We start from the raw sequence: 22,589 nt of genomic DNA, 5'->3' as shown, positions 1-22,589 counted from the left end.
GTGGAGCGGCGTGTCTTAACAATAGGTGCCTACCCTGCTACATGCGGCATTCTATATTTAAACTAAGTGTAAATTTGTTTTTAATACACAAAAAAAAATTAAATAAATCTATTTGCAAGGTATAGAATCATTATGTTTGTAAATATGTGGAAATAAAACTACATTTTAGAATTAAAATTTTATTAAATAAAAAACAGTAATATCAATACGTAATTAATACTAAACGTTAAAATAATCAAAATATAGAAGGAACTATGTAGGTATAAAATAAAACAATATAAATGCATCATATTATACATAAATGAAAATAATGTATTCTACAAAATGGTCTATGTTCTAGAACTTTTTGATAAACGAAAAATATTTAAAAAGTTGAAGAGTACGCGAGTGGGAATCGAACCCATAACCGTTGCGTATACAGTCGCACGCTTTTGCCCCTGCGCCATGACGGCTTCATAGTCATCTTCACATCATAAGAGTAATCTTAGCATGCATATTATTCATATAAAAAAAGTAACTATATTTTTTCTATTTTTAATAAAGTCCAAATCACAAACAATTTTTGTAACTATAAAAAAATAAAATAAAAATAAATGGAAAAGTCACTAAAGATATATACAACAAGTAAGTAACAAGAAGAATATAAAGTTTAAGTATGCCAATATAAGTATTTATTTATTTATTCATATTAACAGATTAAAAAAATGATGCGCCAATTATTTTGTTACTCTCTTACAAGTGAAGTCACATGTCGCTTGTATTAAATTGTCTTAAATAATTATTAAAGAAATAATATTCGCTTATTTAAATGTAAATTGCTATCGAACAATTTTAGTAAGTTTTTTTTTTTATTTTAGTAACAAAATAAATCAAGATTCATTGATATTTAATTTTGAAATAGAATCATTGAGTCCGTTTTCTTTGTTTTCAGTGTCCCCATTCTCCCTAATGTCTCCCCAAGTGAGGTTTAAATCTCTTTTCATGTCTTCATCGAGTGGCGGTATGAGAGACCGCGGTAGAAGGAACGTTGATAGGTTGAAAAGATCTAAGAACACTTTGTAGCGATCACTGTAAACAATAATTATATAAAAAATATATATTTAGGTTCACCTGTATCCCGCATATAGCAGGGTAAGCAGAGGAAACCTAGTGTTATGTTGTGAAGACACTATCCCATATTGAGTGGCGGAGCTCAACGCTGCACTTTCTCTTGTTATCAGAGCAGGGAAATTTAAGTAATTCCCGTTCGACTAATTCATTTAATCAAGAGGGAAATGGGGAAACGGGGAATGGAGAATGGAACCCACAACTGTCGCATTTACAGTTTGACGCTATAGTACAACAATACAACCAAGACATTGTAATCTTCGTCGGTTCGGTCAAAGAAACACAGATTTTGAAGAACATCTTTTTAATAATTAAATGACATAGGATATTTTTTATTTCTGTAAATATCATAACCAATGCCATTACAATACGCAGAGTTAAGTCCCGGCAATTTAAAAATGTGGGGAAAACCATTATGGAAAAATATGCAGTGTTTTTTCCAGTTTATGTATGGAAAAAATAGTAGAATACAAACCTAAGTGTAGATCTAAGATACTGGTATCCAGAGGAGCCGCCGGTGCCGAGCTGTTGAGAACCAATCATTCTTTGTACCATTATTACGTGATTGTCTGGAAAATAATTAAAATATAAATAGTAAATACCTAAGTAAAATACATACATATTCTTTTTTTGTATAACTTTAAATAAAAGAGAAGGGAAGAGTACTGAACTGAGTAGGTAAGAGGATGGAAGATTGGGCTAGTAGTAGAAGTTCAGTAGTAAGATCGAGTAAGAAGGTATTGTGGATGGAAAGAGTAGTGTCATACATCTCTACTTGGTAAGAGTGGGGAAAGTGAGTGATGCTATACAATATAATCGATGAGTCGTGGCGGTCTTGAAGTTTGATTTTCTGATTTTGCGTTCAAAAGTAAGAAAAATTCTTATATCAAATCTGCGCAGCCATCGCATTACTGCTAAATTTAGACGGGCCACGAGTCGTCGAGCGTACTGTACACCTCCACGAAGGAGGCGGGTGTCATACATCTCCACTTGGTGATGAGGCTGTCGATGTCCATTAGCAGCATGAGCAGCTGGTGCGGCTGCGAGAAGCGCGGCTCGTCGCGGTAGAACGTGATCATGATGGCGCCCTGCAGCGCGCGGTGCGACAGACTGCACAACACACGCTATCATTATTATTATTATTATATTTTTTTAATTTCTTGGGGTAAACTAACTAATGTAATACTACATATACCAAACTACAGAAATGCAACACCAACACTGTTTATCAGAGTTTATTATCACATTTAAACTCATAGTCAAAATTTTTATACGTTTTCTGATAAAAATATTTTTCTTTCCCAAGATTAGAATAACACTTTAATGAAATATAAAACTTAAAATGAATATATCCTCACCGCCTCTCCCCGCGCCCCCTCAGCGCGTCGTGCACGGCGGGGTCGAATATAGAGCGGTATATCTCGCTGCGGTTCTCCGCGTCCTTGAGGCGGTAGCTGCGGACCTCTTCGTTTGGTTCTTTCTAAAATTTATATATTTTTATATGTATGTGTTTGTATGACTATAATTTGATATTATTACAGTACGGTTTCGTAGTTGTTAAAGTAAGCTGCAGATGTCTGCGCAGATTTTTTTTTAGGATATTTTTTTACTTTTGGTTAACTTTTTACGGGTTTCTTCCGTAAACTACGTTCAGAAAACACGACGACGTATTATGACGACCACGACTCGTCGACTGTACTTTAAATATCTATTGAATGAAACGAATGGTATTTTAGTGTTATCTAAAAAAAAATTCTTTCCTATTAATTACTTTAAATCATACCATAGCTTCATCGACATCTTCTTTAATCATCTTATTGACGACTGCTTGAAATTTCCCCCAAAAATTGAACCCGTGAGTGTTAAGTCCCGGCGTACGTTCTAACCAACGCTCTATAAGGGCTAGTAGAGCCGGTTCTTCTTCAGATCTGTGTAGTAAAATTATGTGTACTGTGTAGTACTGTGTAGTAATATACACTTGTATATGAAAAAATACATATAATACATCGAATCTACAACCGGTCGGTTTTGCGTCACGACTATCCTGTATATATTTTAAATAAACTTACTTTTTCAGTGCCTCCATCGCTTCTGGATCGTCTCCGAATACAGTTTGGTAATTTTGGTTGTATTTCACTCGCAAGGCTTGTTTTAGCCCCAACTGTAATTATATTAAGTAATAAATTATTATACTGTAATTATTTTATTTTTCATTAATAATTGCTGAATTTACTAAAGGTATTTTATTAAATATTTTTATAATTTTTACCCATTTTTTTTATTTAATTTAAAAGGGTAACTTAAAATTTGACAAAGGTTTTATGAATATAGAATTATACATTATAGACTTTAATTAAGCTTATTTGAGTTTACCCTTATGTGGCAAATATTATCTATTTCAAAGATAAATAAAAACAAGAAATAGCCAAAACAAAAAAAAATACCTTATTTTCTAAGAGCCTAAATTGTAAACTTTGGAAGCCGGACGCGGGTCGTAGGTATGTTCGGAAATCCATAAAGTCGAGCGGTGTCATTGTTTCTAGGATCATTACTTGATCTACTAAGAGCTGAAATACATGAAATATTTATATAATTATTTGTTTTTTTTAGCTTTACGCTATAACCCACATATAACAGGGTAGGCAAATGGAACCTGGAGTTAAGAAGGACGCCGCACTTGGCTTCGTTAATGATTTTTCTTAAAAAACATTGTTGCTAACAATCTATCATGATGGTATGAAAGGTAAAGGAAGGTATGTTTTAAAAAATGTGAAATTGTTGATTTTATGATCTGGTTACCAATATAATATATATGTCATGTCATAATATAGTGGAAACCAGAAAAGAGTGATATTTCAAATGTATGTGCGGGAAAAAAAGTGGTTGAAGGGAAAGTGAAAGGATAAAATAAGTATGCTTTTTAATAAACTTACTGCTCATTATGACAAAAATTATATAGTTATTATATTATTATATTAGTAAATTATATAGTGAACAAAAATTAAATAATCGTAATATTTTTTAAACAAAGAAAACTTAATACAATTAAAAATTTGTCATTGTCAATCAAAAAATCATCAATGTCATTAAAATATTATCATAAACTTCTAAATAAGTATGTATAAACGGGACGCCACTAGTATAAAGTGGAGTATTGTTTATCAATAAAAAGTGATGTGCCGGGTCAAGTGTCGCCTTTAAGTGTCATATTATCAGGCCTATGCGTAATTTTATACCAAAACAAAGTATATACATTTCATAGATAGAGTTACGATATGAATAAGTAGGATTGTAGCCACTAGTATTAAATTGTTATTCTAATACTTATAAAAAAACGATTATTAAAAAATAAAGACCCGACTATATGATGTCATACTTAATCCTTTAAAAATGTGACAATGTGTCATACAAATGATATTTCCTGAATAAACATACAGTCCTTGATATTTAAATATATTTTGAATAATTTACTTTAATTAACCACACAATTAATTTTAAAATTATCTAAACGCATCTACATGTTACTAGATATACGAGTACAGAAAGAATCTAGTATTTTCTTCTAAATTTTATTTTTTTATATTTAGCTTCACGCTCTATCCCGCACATAGCCAGGTAGGCAGAGGGAACCTATTAAAAATATAATTACAAGATATAAACTAGTGACTTTTGGCCAAATAACCTTAATTATAAGGTTAATTTATTTTCTGTTTTTTGGATTCCGTATCTCATGTTTCCTTTTGGGGTAAGGAAAAAACACAGAGAGAGAATAAAAAAACGGAACCCTTCTAAGATTACTTTGTTGTCAGTCTGTCTATATATCTATCAGTACGTCTGTCAAAACCATTTATTTCAAGATCACGTGGTACCTCCACGCCGCTGCTGAAATTAATATCAATAATATAATTGATACAGAACTCTAGTTGGGCGAGTCCGACTAGCACTTGGCCAGTTTCTTATTACTTCTAAGTTACGTCATAGCCAGACAACGTCATTTGATATCTGCGTTGCAATAAAAACAGTGTAAATAACGAGTACTTAATACGTTTACTCTGGTGTCTAATATGGAACTTTGCGAGATTCTAAGCCAATATCAAAAATATTATTATTATTTTATTATTATTATACTCCGTTCGCCATTTTCCGCCGAATTCCCTCAGCATTGTATGAGGAAATGAAAATATTGAATATTTAATTCCCTCAGTACTGCTCAATAAAATATTCTCAAATAAACAGTTTAATACATGTCCTGTGTGTTACCTTTAGTATTAAGACCACTCTGTTTAGTCGTTTTAGGATTTCCATAGTGTGACTCTCGTCTAGGCCCTCGACGTCTAGTAAAGATCTCACGGAGTCTACTTCGAAAATAATTTGTTTGAACCAAAGCTCGTACGCTGAAAATAGAAATAAGTGGTTATATAATATCATATTTGGTTAATAGAAACATCAAGTCAAGCAGGGTCGGCAGAGAGAACCTGAGAACCTAAATTTAAGAAATACGTCCCAATGAAGACACTTCCCTGCCCTCCCCATTCTGTCGAATTTTGGTGGCATTGCGTATTGGTCTCGTTACCAGGCCTTAGGTTGGAACGAAATCTACAACCAGTCGCCTATTTATCCCCATGCGCCGACGAGCCCTCATTCATGTCATTTTCCGCTTCGCCGCTCTGACATGACACATCCCCGTGGTTGAGTGTAACTATTCAACTCGAAGAATAAAACGGAATGTCTGTCAGTAAGTTCTCTTACCTCACAGCCGACTGTGGCCGTGACGACATTTGTAGGTCACTTTTACTTAAATGTGTTTTTATATTATTTAATTATATAATCCATTGTTTTAACAGAAATATAATATAATAGGTTTTTTTAGATACCTTGATGTGTGATAATGAAAAGGTGTTCATCGTGTACTGGTTTCGACGACTCAGCGCTGAGCATCCTTTGGGCAGCCAGCAGTTTGTCCAACATCAGGTAGTCAGAGTAGAGCATACCCGCTTCATTGCCCAAGCAGCTGCCATCTTGTCCTGACAACTCGTCTATCCCTGACCTATAATGTTAAAAATTAAATATTATCATTACAGACAGCTGTGAAGTCGTTTTGCCCCATTTGCCACAAGATAGAGTTAATGGTTATTTCTTATTTTTTGTGATATTCTTAAATAAGTTTTAACCCGTTTATAACCGGTTATAATACAGCCATATTAATAAGGTATTTTATAGCAATTTGTGAAGAAGTCCTGTTTGTCCTTCCTTTTGTCTTTTCTGATGTAAATAAATCGTACCGTAAAAAGCTGTCATGGTGAAATTAGTTTTATATAAGATTATTTTGGTTTGGTTGCCAAATAAGGCAAAATATAAAAAGATATATAAATTTTATTTATATGTTCAGTTGAGCTTAGGCCTATACCAGTTCAACATGGAAATATAACAACATGGAATAATTAGGTATACCATTCATTAGCCGGTTTACATATAAAAAATAACATGTGAACATGTTTTTTACGATTGGTTTCAAAGTTGACATGTATGACTGGTTCAAATACAGATACTGTCGACATTACACTTATAATTGCCTCACATGTATAATGTACGTATATAAGTATATACTATAACCAGTTTGCCGAATAACGAGACCCGATTGCGTATAATATAAAGTTAACGAAATGATTAAGAACAATGAAATAGTTTAGAATGATAAGTATTTTAAAGCGATAAGTATTACAGTTTAATTTATTTCCTCGTTTGCCTTCTCTAGTTTTTTTATTAAAAAATCATGTATATTTTGTTTTCGAATTGTAAAAATATTAAATAATTCATTTATTGAGAAAGAGACTAATCTACATAAAGTTGAAGTTTAAGTAGAATTTCTGGGGTAGGCACAAGATTCCGCTGGACAGAGCACAGTCGTCACTCCCTCTTTTTTTACGTTCACGTTCCTGTCTCTTCTATTTACATTCTGCTACGGAGGAGAAGTCGCAGAAGTTGGTATAAAAAAACCTAAAATCTTCGATTGGATAGAGGATATTTTGAAAAGACAGAGAGAAAATTTTAAATTTTACAAAAATGAAAATTGAGTTAAATTATACTTATCTATACTAATATACTAATACTAATACTAATACTAATACTAATACTAATACTAATACTAATACTAATACTAATACTAATACTAATACTAATACTAATACTAATACTAATACTAATACTAATACTAATACTAATACTAATACTAATACTAATACTAATACTAATACTAATACTAATACTAATACTAATACTAATACTAATACTAATACTAATACTAATATACTAATATACTAATCTATACTAATATAATAAAGCGGAAGAGTTTGTTTGTTTGTTTGTTTGTTTGAACGCTAAGATCTCTGGATCTACTGGATCGATTTACTTTGTCTTTGTTTTGTATGAAAGCTGCATTCTTCAGAAGTGCTATAGGCTATATAACATTACATTACACATATATAATAATAAACTAAAATACTTTCTAATTTGACATGCAATTTATTCTGCCATGTTAATAACAACCGTCGTCGCTACGCGACCGCGTTCCTTACCGCGTCATTTTGATATTCATCGTTATGAAAATAAATGTAATAGTCACTTTTAGCATTTCATCTAGATTGAAATTATATTTTTATAGAAATTATATTCTTATATTTCAAGCAGGCGTAACCGCGTCCGGATCCGCTAGTAATATAATAAAGCGGAAGAGTTTGTTTGTTTGTTTGTTTGTTTGTTTGTTTGTTTGTTTGTTTGTTTGTTTGTTTGTTTGTTTGTTTGTTTGTTTGTTTGAACGCTAAGATCTCTAGATCTACTGGATCGATTTACATTGTTTTTGTTTTGTATGAAAGCTGCATTCTTCAGAAGTGCTATAGGCTATATAATATTACATTACACATATATACTAATAAATTAAAATACTTTCTAATTTGACATGCAATTTATTCTGCCATGTTAATAACTACCGTCGTCGCTACGCGACCGCGTTCGTTACCGCGTCATTTTGATATTCATCCTTATGAAAATAAATATAATAGTAACTTTTAGCATTTCATCTAGATTGAAATTATATTTCAAGCAGGCGTAGCCGCGTCCGGGTCCGCTAGTTATATAAATATAGGTACTTTGTTTATCAAGTCGGGCATGATGGCTTCATAAAAAAATATTGATGTTTATAAATTATCTTAAAATTTGTAACATAGTTATGAATAACACGATTACATTAACTGATATATATTTTTTCTACACTACTTAGATGACCTCCTTAACACGCGTCATGATTGATTGTCGTTTATATTTTGTATTTTATATTAAAAAAAAATTACCTAATAATTAAGGGTTAATATCAAGTACGTGGCAGAAGTCAGAGCTAGATAAATATTAGATTGAAATCTCTCTATAGTCTACACAAAGGTCTCAGTCTTTAGAACGTATTTTGATCGCGGCATTAGATAATTTCTAATTTTGATTAAAAAGAGGAGATCTCAGACAACAATCCGTTGGCACGGACAGAGGAGCACCATAAGGAGTTAGTATATAATGGATATCTATCTGCCAATCCATGAGTCAAAATCAAACAGTTTTGTTCTCTATTCTTCTTATTAGATAAGTTTAAAACTTAACATAAATTAGGGGTTTTAATGGCTTATAATGTTTGCGCACAATATCAAGGATACTGGAGGAAGGTCACGTAAAAAGCGTGAGGGTATCCCCGAAGGTCACGTGCCCTTTTGAAGACGTTGATTCGTATTGTTACCAGAGCTAGGAAATGAAAATATTCAATATTTCATTCTCCCAAGTGTAAATCGAACCCGCGCCACTCACGCAAAGTGGAGAACGAAAGTGTCTTAATAGGGAACAGAGTGTCTTAACACTAGGGTCTCGGGTTCCCTCTGCCTACACTGCTATGTACGGGATACACTGTTAAGCTAAAACAAAGAACAATACCTATATATGTACTGTCGATTTACTCTATTTTCTGCACTCTAAAAACGTTATCTTCTATAAAAAATATCAATAAATTAAAAATTAAATTAAATTTTCCCAATAATAGTATTGGAGCTAATTAACAAGTGTCAATGTTAATAAATCAATTTGTACAGAAAAGAGTCAATAGTGAGGAAAGAAAGAAAAAGAAATGTGATATATTTTCGAAAGTTAATACCAGGGGAAAATGATATTGTATTGACTATTTACATATTTTATGTAAAATGACTTTTGGCTGAAAACCCAATGGTTTTAAAATCTTTTTGAAATTTGGAGGATTGAATTATTTTAATTTTCGCGCTGGTACCTATGGCGAAAGTTCGGTGTTGAGTTCCGCCACTCAACAGTTACTGTCTGGACTAGCTTCTCCTTTCGTTGCTATACTGTTTTGTTTGGGATTAAATGTTAAGCTAAAAAATATGTTTCCTTATCCTCATGGCTCACATTTACAGGCAAGATAGACAGAAAAAACGTCTTATATTAAACTAATTTTTTTATTCTTTATAGGGTAATTAAAATATAATGAATGTTTTTATTTCAAGAAAAACATGTAACCATTACAGAATTCATTTAGCTACTTTTTAATTAAAACTTGTTATCATTTTATACGTAGCTTTTTTTATACGTAGGTATATTATTTACGTGTCTAATGTAAAATATCTAGATCAGTGCCTTTTTCGATGCACATTACTTACTGCTTTGTTTGGAACAAAATGTTAAGCACAAAAAAAAATCTCTTATCACGAAAGTAATTCAGATGAGAAAATAAATAATAGTGTGGTAGGAACACGTAAGTGAAGCTGCGAGTAGTTCGCTAGTCTTGAAAAAATACATTTTTTGATACAAATGAATTATGTTTGTATCCGTTTTGTATCACATGAATTTAATTATTAATTACTAAAAGATGTCGATGCTGTCGGCAGGGGCACAAGGGTACGACTGTAACTCGATGGTTGTGGGTTCGCTCACCATTAGAGGGAATGACTTATTATTCAATAATATTTTCATTTCTGTGCTCTGCCACTAAGCCCGGCGTTGAGTTCCGCCACTCAACACGCAATGCTTCGAAAAATGCGGCGGAAAGTTGGGAACGGAGTGTGTTAACACTAGATTCCCTCAGCCTACCTTGCTGTGTGCGGGATACATCGTGAAGCTGATTATTAAAAGACATATGTATAAGCAAACACGAACGACTATAATAAACCATTCCTGAATGCCTTACCTTTTCTGTTTTTATATATTGTTCAGGTTATCAAATATAACATCATAAAACATTTAATTTAAAATAAGATAGGGTAATTTTAAACCTATCAAATTATTTTTAATTTCATATTAAATATGACATTAGTTCACCTACATTTTTATTATAAATAATAACATAACAATTATATTCACCTCATAGGACAAGCCATTTTATTTATAGAATAAAATCTTCAAATGAAATATTACAAAATAAATTAATATTAGTGACACAACACAAAACACAAGCACTCTCGTCGCGAGTACGCGCGAAACTGAAATTGAAATCTTCGGCAGTCATCTCAGTGAAGGGAATGTTGACTTTTTTTTATCACACGTGCTTTCGACGTCGATTTCATCAGCCAGTGAAGAATTTATTTACTGTTATAAATTATACTTGGCGGTTGTTATTTTTACATAGTTTTTATTTTGAAGGTTAGCTTGATTTAAAAAACACACAATTTACTAAAAAGGTATTAAAAACTGCTTAAAATTTTATGGATTATTGCATTTTAGCTAGAAATATTGTATGTCTTGCCTATTCTTACAAGATGTGGAATGTTTTAACACAGATTCATTCTAAATTCATTTTTTTTATGATCTAAATAAACAAACAAAACTATTAATAGTTAAAATCAACATATAAACCAAGGTAAATACGCTACCGTCCACGGGCTCGTACCAAGGGCTACGATTATAAAAATTAGATCTAAATAGCCTATTTGTATTCTTTGTTAGATGATTGATTGAATATATATTTTTTTAGTGGACAGTTTAAGATATACCTACATTTAATTATATTTATTTTAAAACAATAAATTTATAATAAGAGAGATTATCGCAGGATAGGTAGAGGGAACCTAGTTTTAAGACACTCCTTTCTCCACTATCCGCCGAATTCAGGACGCATTGTGAGTGGCGGAAATTAACGCTGCTTTTTCTATCGACACCAGAGCGAAGAAATGGAAATATACATTTGAATAAATATTTAATTTCCTCGAGTGAGGATCGAACCCGCAACCTCATTACTAGTCCTTACAGTCATACTTTGTGCCCCTACGCCACGAATGGACTCGTTACCTGTAGAGTTCCACTAAAACAAAACAATATGAAACAAAAACAATATAAAACCTACACACAAAGTCCGAGCAGGTAAATATTTTTTAAGGGCATACACTTTACTCGTTCTCGTTTTTAAATTATTAAAAGGTTTAGAGTTTTTTGTTAATTGTAAACTTAGAAACTTGTTACATTGGAATGTCATACGTCTTAAATTAAAATTGAAATAAGTACCTAACATTTGAATTATGGTTTCAGTCGGCTTCTTACGTCATGTTTTTCTCTAACGCAAATAAACATATAAGTTGCCTAAGCCTTAAATGTGATGCCGTAACTTTTTATCAGCATTATTTTACTGTGCATAATTTATGAATAAAGTTATTATATTATAATAAATAAATAGCAACGCACAAATTTCTCGTGTTACAGTCAATTATGATTGATTAAATAAGAAATAAATGTTGTTAAAAATGTGCTATACTCAAATAAATGACTCTTAAGCCTTTTTTTGGAACAACATTGAGGGACGAGTATAAAAGCGCTTCAGTTAAAAAAAACATTTTTTAAACCGAGCATATCTCAATTTATTTATCATTAATGTTAGTTTACTGAACTAAACTTTATCTTTGAACACATAATTTACTTTATCTTTGTTCGTGTAATCATTGTTTTTTTATTTTTATTTTTCCGGGTAAATTTTTAGTTAATAAAAATTCTGGGGCAGGCACGGACGACCATGCTTGATGAAAGTGTGGGACACATCAAAGGACAGCCTGATACTATCCATGATTTTCTACTCAGCGGAAATCCTATTCACCAACATGAGATGCCGGTGCGCTCGCGCAAGCCACTACTTACTATACGGTCTCTTTTCTACCAGCACGTATGGGCGGACTCCCTCCACATTTGGTAATCTCGCCGCCAGTGACCCCAAGTCTTCCGACCTCAACCGATCACTTGCATGAAATACATGAACTTTATTTTATTTTATTTAGTTTATTTCGGGTAACAAGGAAGTCGCCCGACTTAAGGTATGACTATTTAGGCCTGCTAGAAGCTTCTGGTTATATTGATCTTATAGCTTTTGACATTGAAAACGTTGAGGGTCACTTTACTCAGCGATTATCCAGTAATCGCAGCTTTGACAGAATCGACGAAAATTTCGAATTCTGCCAAGATATGATTAGGGGAGAAGTAGATGCCAACAAGAACATACTCTCTGCCACAATTTGAGTAACTTATTCTAAAGAAAGGAACAATATCTGATTCTGTTAAAATTTTCTATGTTATTACAACACAGTAACAATTAGCAGAATTCTGTGTTTCAGGATCATGTAGTTCAGCTACATGATCCGCCGCCTTTGTGTTTATACCTATTAAATATTCTTGGAAGTTCATCTTTTCTTTATCGGTAAAAATGAACAATGCGTGCAAATGACTTTGTTATAACAAAACCAGAATTTATACTTTTTGCTTTTATTATACTAAGTTTCGTAAAGTTTTTTCGTGAATGAAAATAAACAACGGTGAACAGAAATCTACAAAAGGTTCATATGATGGCCTTTTTTCTTTTAAAAAGGCTTTTAAAGATGATGTTATCCTTTTTTGTATTCTTATTGCGCTAAGACGTAAGAATAATTAACAAGTTTTGTCTTTTTTTTCGAACTTGAGGTTAATACTGTTAGGCCTATGAGCTTTTACAGTTATGGGTGGCTACTGGGTAGGGAAGAGGGTACTTTGTCCCGGTGAAAAGGCACTGCACTATGTGGCTTCCCCACAGGGGAAGTTATGTTTAACTGAAATGAGTTTTTATATTATAAATACGATGTATCTATGGCAACTGGCACACATATTTAAAATGAAAAATAATGACAACTAGTATCGTTATCCTCTGAAATTTTTGTAAGTTTTCTCCTTTGCGAATATTTTACTATTTTCAAGTTAAAAATCATTGTGTCAATTAATAAATGAATTGTAAAGGAAATAAATGAGATAAGAGTCGTAAGATAATATAAAATGCTAGCAACATCACGAATAATGAGGTTAGAATGTGAAAGATTTCACACGTAATTTCAATCATGTTTTATTCTGTATAGTGACAAATCATTATTATTTTTTAATTTATTTATTATTCATATAATTTATAATAAATTATTTACCATATCAAAAAAACAATAGATATCTATGATGAATTGGTTTTGACTTTGACGTTTCAATAGTTGATATTTACCTACGCATTTTGATATATTATTCTCACTTTGTGCATTATTGAATAATAATATTAATATAAATATAAAGTATAATTGTTGTTTAGCAAACGGCTTAGATTCATCGTAAGTATATTATTAAAGTTTATAGGAATAAATGAAGTGACATGCGTTTATAATTTTATTTTTCTGTAGATAAGTGTTAGTTATCTCTTGTTTTGTTTTCGTTGTTATTATCAATAAGTATTCAGTTATCATTGAACGTTACAACAAATAAGTAAGTAATGAACTTTCTTTTGAATTTGAAGAAAACTTGCAAGCTTAAAGAAATCACTAACATGATGCATTACTAAAACAGTTAATGACATCAGATCTTATTCATCGATGACGGTAAAAACTTGGTGTAAAATTACATCAAAAGCTTGTTCAAGAGGTTCACTATATCAGTGACTTGAGATTGTGCCAGCTAACATCGATATACAAACACTAGTGATATACTATCTTTCTTTTCTTTTGCTTTTTATTTGAAGTATTTAGAACCTTGACTTATATACATAAGATTATCAAATCAGTTTTTATTTTGCATTGTATAGATTATTCTGTGTAAAATCAAGTAAGTTTTACAGCACGGTCTTGCTTTGCAATTCTGAAATTGGATTTATTCCCATAGTGTGGGAGCAGAATATTAATATTATAAAATTGTTTTTATTTGTTTTAAGCAGTAGAGTGATGGGGCAAACCCTCTCAGAGCCAGTGACAGAAAAGCAGTCATCAACATGTCAAGACTCAAGATATTTAGTAGGCTCATCATGTATGCAAGGTTGGAGGGTATCTATGGATGATTCTCATACACAGATTCTGTCCTTACCTGATGACCCTGGAACAGCATTCTTTGCGGTTTATGATGGACATGGAGGTTTGTTAAATAAATAATTATTGTTAACTAACAGTATCTATTTGTTGCTTGTGGTTTCACCTGCATTGTCATGTAGAAAAAATTGAGATTTGTCATGACATATTTTCATGTATGATACATCTAAGTGCCCGAGGGAACCTTGATTGCAGGTATAGAGGGTTATGCTAAAAGGCCAATAAGTAAGAGTTGTAGGTTGGGGGTTTAGTTATTTCATAGAAAAAAAATCTCTGGGTGAGTCTTATTCACATTGGTTAATTTTTTTTGTTTAAGGTTCTAATGTGGCAGAATATGCTGGGAAACATCTCCATAAATTCATTACAGCAAGGCCAGAGTATCATCTTGGAAATATTGAGGAAGCCCTAAAGCAGGTTAATTGATTAATTGTTAAAATATATGTTAAAATGTTTAAATTTTTTGACGGTCACATAATTAGCAAAAAGGCAATAGCATATATATGTAAACATATATGTATTTTTAACTATTTTGCCTCACCCTGTGTCCCACACATAGCAGGGGAACCTAGTAACCTAGTGTTCAAAATACTGCATTGCCATTAAGACACTTTCCCACTTTTTGCCAATGTTTGGAGCCATTACATGTCGAGTAGCGGAATACAACACTGTGCTTTGCCTTGTTACCAGAACTATTTCATTTCAAGTTTCGCTTCGCTCGCAATGTCTTGAATTCGGACGAAAAAGTGGTGAACAGAAAGTTACTGGGTCCTCTCTCTATACTCTGCAGAAAGCAGGATGGAGCAATTGAAGCAATTGAGCAATGAAAATGCCACGACTGGTGACTCAGAAAAAAGATTCGATCGTTTATTTGTTGATTTTGCCGTATTTATTTTATATATTTTTTGATAATAACTGAGCTATTAACAAAAACTTTACACAAAGGATAATGCACCAGTTCTAGTGCACGGATACTTAATAACGCACCACTACTAGTGCAAAAATATATATTTTCTAAAAAAAATATCATTTTCACAGGGATTCCTAGATCTAGACCAGGCAATGTTAGAGGAAGAAATGCAGGAAAAGGTAGCGGGAAGCACGGCCGTAGTAGTTCTAGTCAAAGACAATACTCTATATTGTGCTAACGTCGGTGATTCCAGGGCTATAGCTAGTGTGAGGGGTGCGGTAAGTGCTGGAAATACGTGTATTCTACTTTTATTCCATTTTAAATATAATCCTGCGCACAGCAGGGTAGGCAGAGGGAACATTCCGTTCCCCACTCTCCGCCTAATTCTGGAGGCATTGCATGTTGAGTTGCAGAACTCGATGCCGATCTTTGCCTCGGCGCCAGAGCGAAGGTGGTTGGGTGGAAATTGAAACTACAATTTGTACTTATAAATGTGCTTATTTATCATCTACAGGTAGAAACCCTCTCCTACGACCACAAACCCAACAACGAGGAAGAACTACGCAGGATTACCGCCGGCGGTGGGTGGGTGCAACTGAACAGGGTCAATGGCAACCTGGCGCTGTCCAGGGCTTTGGGAGATTATATATTTAAGAGGAACTATAGAGTGTCAGCGAGGGACCAAATTGTTACTGGTATATTTTGTTTTTTCTTTTTAAGGTTCTGTGTCTTACTAGGAAATAATGATATCAATATCGCTGTAAAAATCATTACATTTATTTCAAACAAAATTATGTGTATAGTCTGCAAACGTAAATTCTTATAAGGTGCAGTTTTAAATAATGGTGTATAGTCAATTCATACCATTACACTCATTTTGAAAAAGTGATTCAATAAAGTCTTTTAAGGTCCTAATAAACCTAATGTAAAATGAAATGAAAATCGAAATTTGAAACATTTTCAAATGGAGTATTGGTGGGAACACTGGACACCATGTTGCTTCCCTGTGACACTAGTTGGTTCTTACCTACAAATAAACTGCGTTGATTCGCGGTGTTCAGTTCCGCTACTCAACACGTCTGTTGCACGCTGTCTCAAAACTAAGGCGGAACGGGGGGGAAAGGAAGTATCTCAATGTTCCCTCTGTCTACCCTGCGACGTGCGGGATACAACATGAAGCTCTCTTTCTAATTAGTAACTATGTATGGAACTGCATCACGTTATCACGAAGGTCTCTTTCTAACTATATTTTTTTACTTTCCAGCCTATCCCGATGTTCAAGTGCGACAGCTGAATGACGACTGGGAGTTTATAGTGATTGCCTGTGATGGAATATGGGAAGTTTTGTCTAATGAAGTATGTGTAGATTTTTATTTATTTTTACCTGACTATGCTATGCAATGAATTGTAAATAATTGTAACATATTACAATTTACAAGTTGTATCTATCAGTGTATGAGACTTATTCTTTAACCAATTAAATCTTAACAAATAAGGAACCATGTAAAATATAAATAAGGCCGTTGTGGCGCAAGCGCGTGTCTGTAATCGTGATGGTTGTGGGTTTCGATTCCTATTCGAGATAAAACAATTTTTTATCGAAATTTTAAGAAATTATATATCTCATTTTATGATTGACTTCTTTCTAAAGGAAGTTCTATCGTTCTGCCGTGTACGTCTACTGAGCGGATGGGAACCTGCGACCGTCTGCGAGGCTCTCATGCAACTGTGCCTAGCGCCCAACTGCGCCACTGGAGGTCTCGGGTGTGATAACATGACGGTGCTGATTATATGCTTATCGCCCTTCCCGAGGGCTGATATGGTGGTAAGTGTTTTTTGTTTACAAAAAATATTTAATTTTCACGATTTCTTATAAATTTTAAATTAAACTCTTAAACCGGGTTAATCGTGTATTTTTTGTATTATACTGAACTAATTATATCTCACACTAGGGTAACGTTTGAAACACATTATTTTTTACATTTAATGACTTTTTTGCTTCACTAATGCTTTTGATTTTTTTATGATTTTGATCTTATCTTGTATTTACATATGTTTTATTATTAAATTTAACTGTATTTCTCATATATCTGATGAAAATATTATATGGATGATGCTCTGTTCTTATGAAGTTAGTCAGAAAAAAATCTTTTTACCATATTTTTTTAATTTTAGTTGAAACATCACATAATTTTATGTTTCTTCCACAGTCACCCTATCATTCTATCAATGCCTCTCGTTCAAACAGCTATTGGACAACGCCAATAAGACGATATAACTAGATTTTTTAATATTTAAACAATTTGTTTAATTAAAAAAGCTTTAAAAATGTACTAAGATTTTAAAATTTCGTTTTGAATTTTTTTGTGATATAATTGTTATATGACAATATAAATTGGTATTTTTTTTATAAAAATGTAAATATTTCATAAATTTTATGTTGGTATTATCAAAAACTGATCTCAGATTGGCTTTTTTTAAAATGTTATTTTAGACTGTGTTTTATTGGTACATACATTAAAAAAATGTTTTATCCATATTTATTGTTTTTAAAAATTTGTGTGACATTAATATATTTTTACACATCATGGTATACAACTGTACTGTAGAAACCCGATTTTTTGGATAATTGAATATATGAAGCTGAAATTATAAAAGAAAATATGTATGTATATATGTTTAAATATTATTAACATTTCATTTTTTTGTGTCGTGTCTGTAATATGGCATATATTACCTATTTTACCTATTTTATTGGTAGTCTGGATAACACTAAATCCGTATAATTGAAGAATGCATAATAGAATTTCCATTTTATATACATGCTTCTATATTTTTTTACATTTATTTATATAATATACTACTATATTTACAATTCATTATTCATTGTTATTGCTAATTTTTTTTTTACATTAATAATGCATGGTTTTTTTATGAAATATATTTACTTTTACTCTTTTTATTTGGATAATATGTAATGTATTTGTTCATATCTTAATTTGTCTTCTCTCTTTATCTAAATGTATTTTTCAATATTGTATCTGCCTATATTGCATGGCTTAGAGTGTAAGCCTGCTAAATTCATTGATTATTTTATCGTTATGTTCATTTTTATGCCATCTGAAAGTGTTATAAAAATACACAATCGACGTTTATTTTATCTCATATAGTAGATAATACAATCGATCAATCAACTTTCGTTATTGTAGAAATCTTTTGATAATATGCTCAGTTTTTTTTTAAGCTGCCTGTTAGCAGGTTTACACTCGAAGTCGACGATTTTTTTGTAGTTGCTTTCACGTTTTTGTTTGATCATATTTTGTTAAATAAATGTATAAAATGTTTTTGCTTATTGTATTTCTTATTTGCTATAAAATAATTATTTCATTTGCCTTTGACCCGCAGTGTTCGAGTGTACACAATATACATCTATATGGATTCAAATCCCACGTTGAAATAAATTATAATAAAATAAAGTTAAAAGAAGTAATGTATTGTCTATAACAGTCAAATACAATTCAGTTAAAAAATACAGATATATACATGTAATTAATTCCGCCAAGTGGGAATTGAACCTACAACCATCGTATACAGTCACAGAATTGTGCAAAATATCCTGTACTAGCTTTTACCTGCGGTTTTACCTTCGAGGTCAATCACCTAACTAATACTTGTGTATAAATTATATGATATAGATACGCACATTAGTTATAGCCTAGGTAAACTATCAAACAAAAGGAATTTTCAATTGGAACTAATAGTCCCTGAGATTAGCGCGAATTACACGTCATTAGAATGCTGTAAGTTAGTTAGTTAGTTTAAAAGACATTTGGACCCATATGGAAATATATAATAATAGGTTAGATATAAACATAACTGCACTTAGAGTCAACGGCATAGGGCATGTCGACAGTATATGGGTTTATCATCAAAATATATAATATTGAAACCTACAAAAATATGATAGAATCTTATTTTTTGTGTAAAAATTAATTAGAGGATAGAAAGAAATGATAGTTAAAAATATAATCATTTGGTTATCGATTTTTAATCTGCTATATTCAAGATTATTAGTTTCTAAATAAATTAACGTTACATTTTATCTATTTAATTTTAATTTTTTATTTAATATAATTTATAAATTTCTTCAACAGAAACCGATACCAGAGGAACAAATGTTGAACAATAAATTTATGACCAAAATGGAGGATTTGCTATACGTCGAAGACGAGGAAGAGGATTTGAAGTGAAAACCATGTAGGTTCGTAACTTATCTGTATATATACTTATGTATAAGAATTATGTATAGGTCTGTCTGTACATATTTAGGATTGTATGGGAATTTTAGCAAGAGTTACCATATATTTATTTATGTATATTTAATTGCAATATGTGTATTTATGACTTTTAAAATTATGAATATTTATATGAAGTTTTTTTGTCTATTTTTTAAAGTAAAAATATTTTTTATTGGTTGATTCTTAAATAAGCAAAGGAATTGTGTTGAGATATATATTGAAAATTATTAATTATATGAAATGTGAAAAAGCTTTTTATAAATTAATTTTGCACGTAACATGATATTTTAAATAAATTATAATTTGCTATTTATATACAAATATATCTTAAATGAGAGTACAAAATAAAAAATATATATTTCTTTAAATATAGTACCGCGTATATATTTTATTTAATGTTATAAATGCATTAAATCTTATGTTATGTGAACATAATGTAAATTGAAAAATTTTGAGAGTAAAAATATTTAACTATTATTTTTTTAATTATAACGTCGTAAGGATACGATTATATAAAACAGAAAACAAACACCTTTGGAAGTATAAATTAGAGGGTGATTATGTAAGTTTTGTACATTATTGCTTTATATTTTATTTTTATGTTATAATAAACATATTTATTTGACTGTGCACATGATAGGCGAAGCAATGTTTAAAAACTTATTTCTTATGTTTTTTAATTATGGTGATCAGAGCGTGCCAGTTCAGGACTAATCACTTCGCCAATGTCACGTTGAATGGAAAAATAAGTATTTTCCTAGCGTTCCACATTGTCACTGTCAACTGCCATTTTGACGCAAGGAACTACCATGGCGGCAAAGTGTATAGTGTAGACAGATTATAAAAGTTTTAGTATAAACAGTATGTGTGCAATTATTACTATTATAAATAATAAATTATGAGAAATAATTTATGAATAGTCTAGAAGCAGCTTTTATTGTAATGTAGAGTATTTTGACTTTTTGAGTTTACAATTATGTCTTATTCTTTTATTAATTAACAGAAGTCTGCTTATTCAAGAATTATATTTAGTTTATTTTGATAAAATAGTTGAATCTATATTTATAATGGCCTTTCATTTTTTATTTTGAGAATATATATTAATTATAACTATGCTTATTATCATAATTATTTCATGAATTGGAATTGAATTTAATGTTGTAAGACAACGTTTACGCTGCGGCCGTCCCTATTATTTGCAAAGCATTGATTGATTATTTATTCTATAAAATACATCTATATTTTGCATTAAAAATTATAAACCTTTATTATCAGATATTTATTTGCATTTATTCTCAATAGTATATTATATTATAGCTGTAAAACTTAATATTTGTATGAAACATATTTTTTAACTAAATATAGCTTAAATAGATAATATAATTGTTATAATTTCATAATATATTTTGTATTTTTTTAATAATTTAATTCAATTTAATAATTTGGTTGGTGGAATTGATTTAAACAAAAAAATATAAATGGTGCAGAAATCCAACAGGACTTTTGTTTCATATATTTTTATATTTAACAGTACGATTTTATTTATATCTGATACTTACTTGATACTTTCCTGATTTCTTATGTTATGGTAAATAGCCATATAACTGTTTTATGTCTTTTAGAAGTAATTTCCCTATTCCACTATTTTGAAGTCAAATGTCAATTTGTGTCAAATTTTGAAATAGTTGCATTCAATAAGTTTCAATCTACATATTATGTCGATAATTTATCTTATCTCGCTTCAACTCTATTACTTATAACTTCTTCTCATAGTCTATTGAAAAAAGGATTTGCTTATTATAAAGGAATTAATTATTATAGATAATAAGAATATAGTGAAAAAAGTATATAAAAAAATTATATATGGAGATTTGGGATCATATTGACATAGTGTAGATTGTGCTTAAATTTAATTTACCTCAGTAACAACGATTTTAGTAGCTTTTGATATATCTAATTTTGAATGAAATAATAGTTTTATATAGAATAGCCTTTTATAATATTACTTATATATAAATATTATTTATATTATAATAAGTTAATGTATATTAGTTTAGATTTTGTGGTAAATAGGAAAAAAAATATGAATTATGTATTTTGTAATAGGTATAAAAAGATTTTTTTATAAAGACATCCAATTTTGCTGTTATTGCTTATTCAGTTTTAATGAAGACAGACTACTTGTATAATGTATTATATAACTATTTAATTGAGATTAGTTTTTAATATAGCTTCTATATAGAATAATTGATATTATCTGTAGGATAGAGTCGTATTTACAGCAGTGCTATAATATATATATATATAAAAAAAAAATTTTGTAAATTCAATAAATAAAAATACAGATACAATAAGAAATTATTGACGATACTTAGTTACGTACAGTATGAGTTTCAATTTACAGTTAATTTAATATTTTTTTCGTTTTTTTCCTTCTGTTGAGACGATTTGTGACGTAAAGATTTGTGCGTAAGAGATTAAGAATACCTTCTTCGCATGCGACGATGAAAAAAGTATTATAACATTTAAACTAATAAAAAAAAATCAAATCGGCTTCACGCTGTATCCCGCACAAAGCAGGGTAGGTAGAGGGAATCTAGTGTTAAGACACTTCGTTCCCCACTTTCCGCCGAATTTTGGAGGATAGCGTGGCATTTTTAAAATATACAACTTTCTTGTAGTGTAGTAAAAATGACGTAAGTACGACTTTCTTCTACGAATTAACTTGTGGGTTTTAAAAAAATAATCTAGACACGTGTGAACATATCTATACACTAGTCAAGTTAGTCGAGTAGCCTGGTGTGTACAGTACCTTATATGGACTATGTTGAAATAAAGTTTTACATTTTTATATTGTTTTTTATTTTACCCAACCCTTTGTTTAAAAGTCTTTTT

General features: G+C 31.0%; 2 protein-coding genes across 7 annotated transcripts; one reads left to right on the top strand and one right to left on the bottom strand.

Moving 5' to 3' along the window:
• Positions 1-163: 163 nt before the first annotated feature.
• v (Tryptophan 2,3-dioxygenase vermilion) lies at positions 164-10,664 on the bottom strand. The gene is made up of 10 exons (XM_085196108.1): positions 10,510-10,664; positions 5,982-6,154; positions 5,368-5,501; positions 3,552-3,674; positions 3,177-3,268; positions 2,891-3,035; positions 2,466-2,587; positions 2,090-2,217; positions 1,583-1,676; positions 164-1,068 (listed from the first exon to the last, which is right to left on the bottom strand). Exons 1-10 carry the CDS (start codon positions 10,524-10,526, stop codon positions 870-872), a joined length of 1,227 nt encoding a protein of 408 aa, XP_085052234.1. The 5' UTR covers positions 10,527-10,664; the 3' UTR covers positions 164-869.
• Positions 10,665-13,609: 2,945 nt separating this feature from the next.
• LOC146533186 (putative protein phosphatase 2C T23F11.1) lies at positions 13,610-22,545 on the top strand. Of its 6 annotated transcripts, none has more exons than XM_085196178.1 (8): positions 13,610-13,745; positions 14,339-14,535; positions 14,806-14,903; positions 15,525-15,674; positions 15,911-16,091; positions 16,661-16,752; positions 17,048-17,221; positions 19,551-22,545. In XM_085196178.1, the coding sequence occupies exons 2-8, from the start codon at positions 14,349-14,351 to the stop codon at positions 19,644-19,646; spliced, it is 978 nt and encodes a 325-aa protein (XP_085052304.1). In that variant the 5' UTR covers positions 13,610-13,745; positions 14,339-14,348; the 3' UTR covers positions 19,647-22,545. The 6 variants fall into 6 exon arrangements, with proteins under 6 accessions (XP_085052304.1, XP_085052303.1, XP_085052308.1 ...); XM_085196177.1 differs by having other exon boundaries at positions 13,621-13,745; positions 14,342-14,535; XM_085196182.1 differs by lacking the exon at positions 19,551-22,545 and adding an exon at positions 17,607-18,740 and having other exon boundaries at positions 13,621-13,745; positions 14,342-14,535.
• The last annotated feature ends 44 nt before the right edge of the window (positions 22,546-22,589 follow it).

The sequence above is a fragment of the Heliconius melpomene genome, chromosome 13, assembly GCF_056956725.1.
Source record: "Heliconius melpomene rosina isolate 202511_hmr_F chromosome 13, ASM5695672v1, whole genome shotgun sequence".
NCBI lineage: Eukaryota > Metazoa > Arthropoda > Insecta > Lepidoptera > Nymphalidae > Heliconius > Heliconius melpomene.
This window is presented reverse-complemented; position numbering and strand designations above follow the sequence as displayed.

What these genes read in the sequence shown, in the direction of transcription:
- LOC146533186 (XM_085196178.1), top strand. Translation starts at nt 14,349, where the DNA reads ATGGGGCAAACCCTCTCAGAGCCAGTGACAGAAAAGCAGTCATCAACA. An exon ending in GAGGGACCAAATTGTTACTG is followed by an intron (nt 16,092 to 16,660) that starts GTATATTTTGTT and finishes TTTACTTTCCAG; the next exon opens with CCTATCCCGATGTTCAAGTG. An exon ending in TCCCGAGGGCTGATATGGTG is followed by an intron (nt 17,222 to 19,550) that starts GTAAGTGTTTTT and finishes TTTCTTCAACAG; the next exon opens with AAACCGATACCAGAGGAACA.
- v (XM_085196108.1), bottom strand. An exon ending in TTTCATTATCACACATCAAG is followed by an intron (nt 5,502 to 5,981) that starts GTATCTAAAAAA and finishes TTCTATTTTCAG; the next exon opens with CGTACGAGCTTTGGTTCAAA. An exon ending in GCGATGGAGGCACTGAAAAA is followed by an intron (nt 3,036 to 3,176) that starts GTAAGTTTATTT and finishes TTTACTACACAG; the next exon opens with ATCTGAAGAAGAACCGGCTC.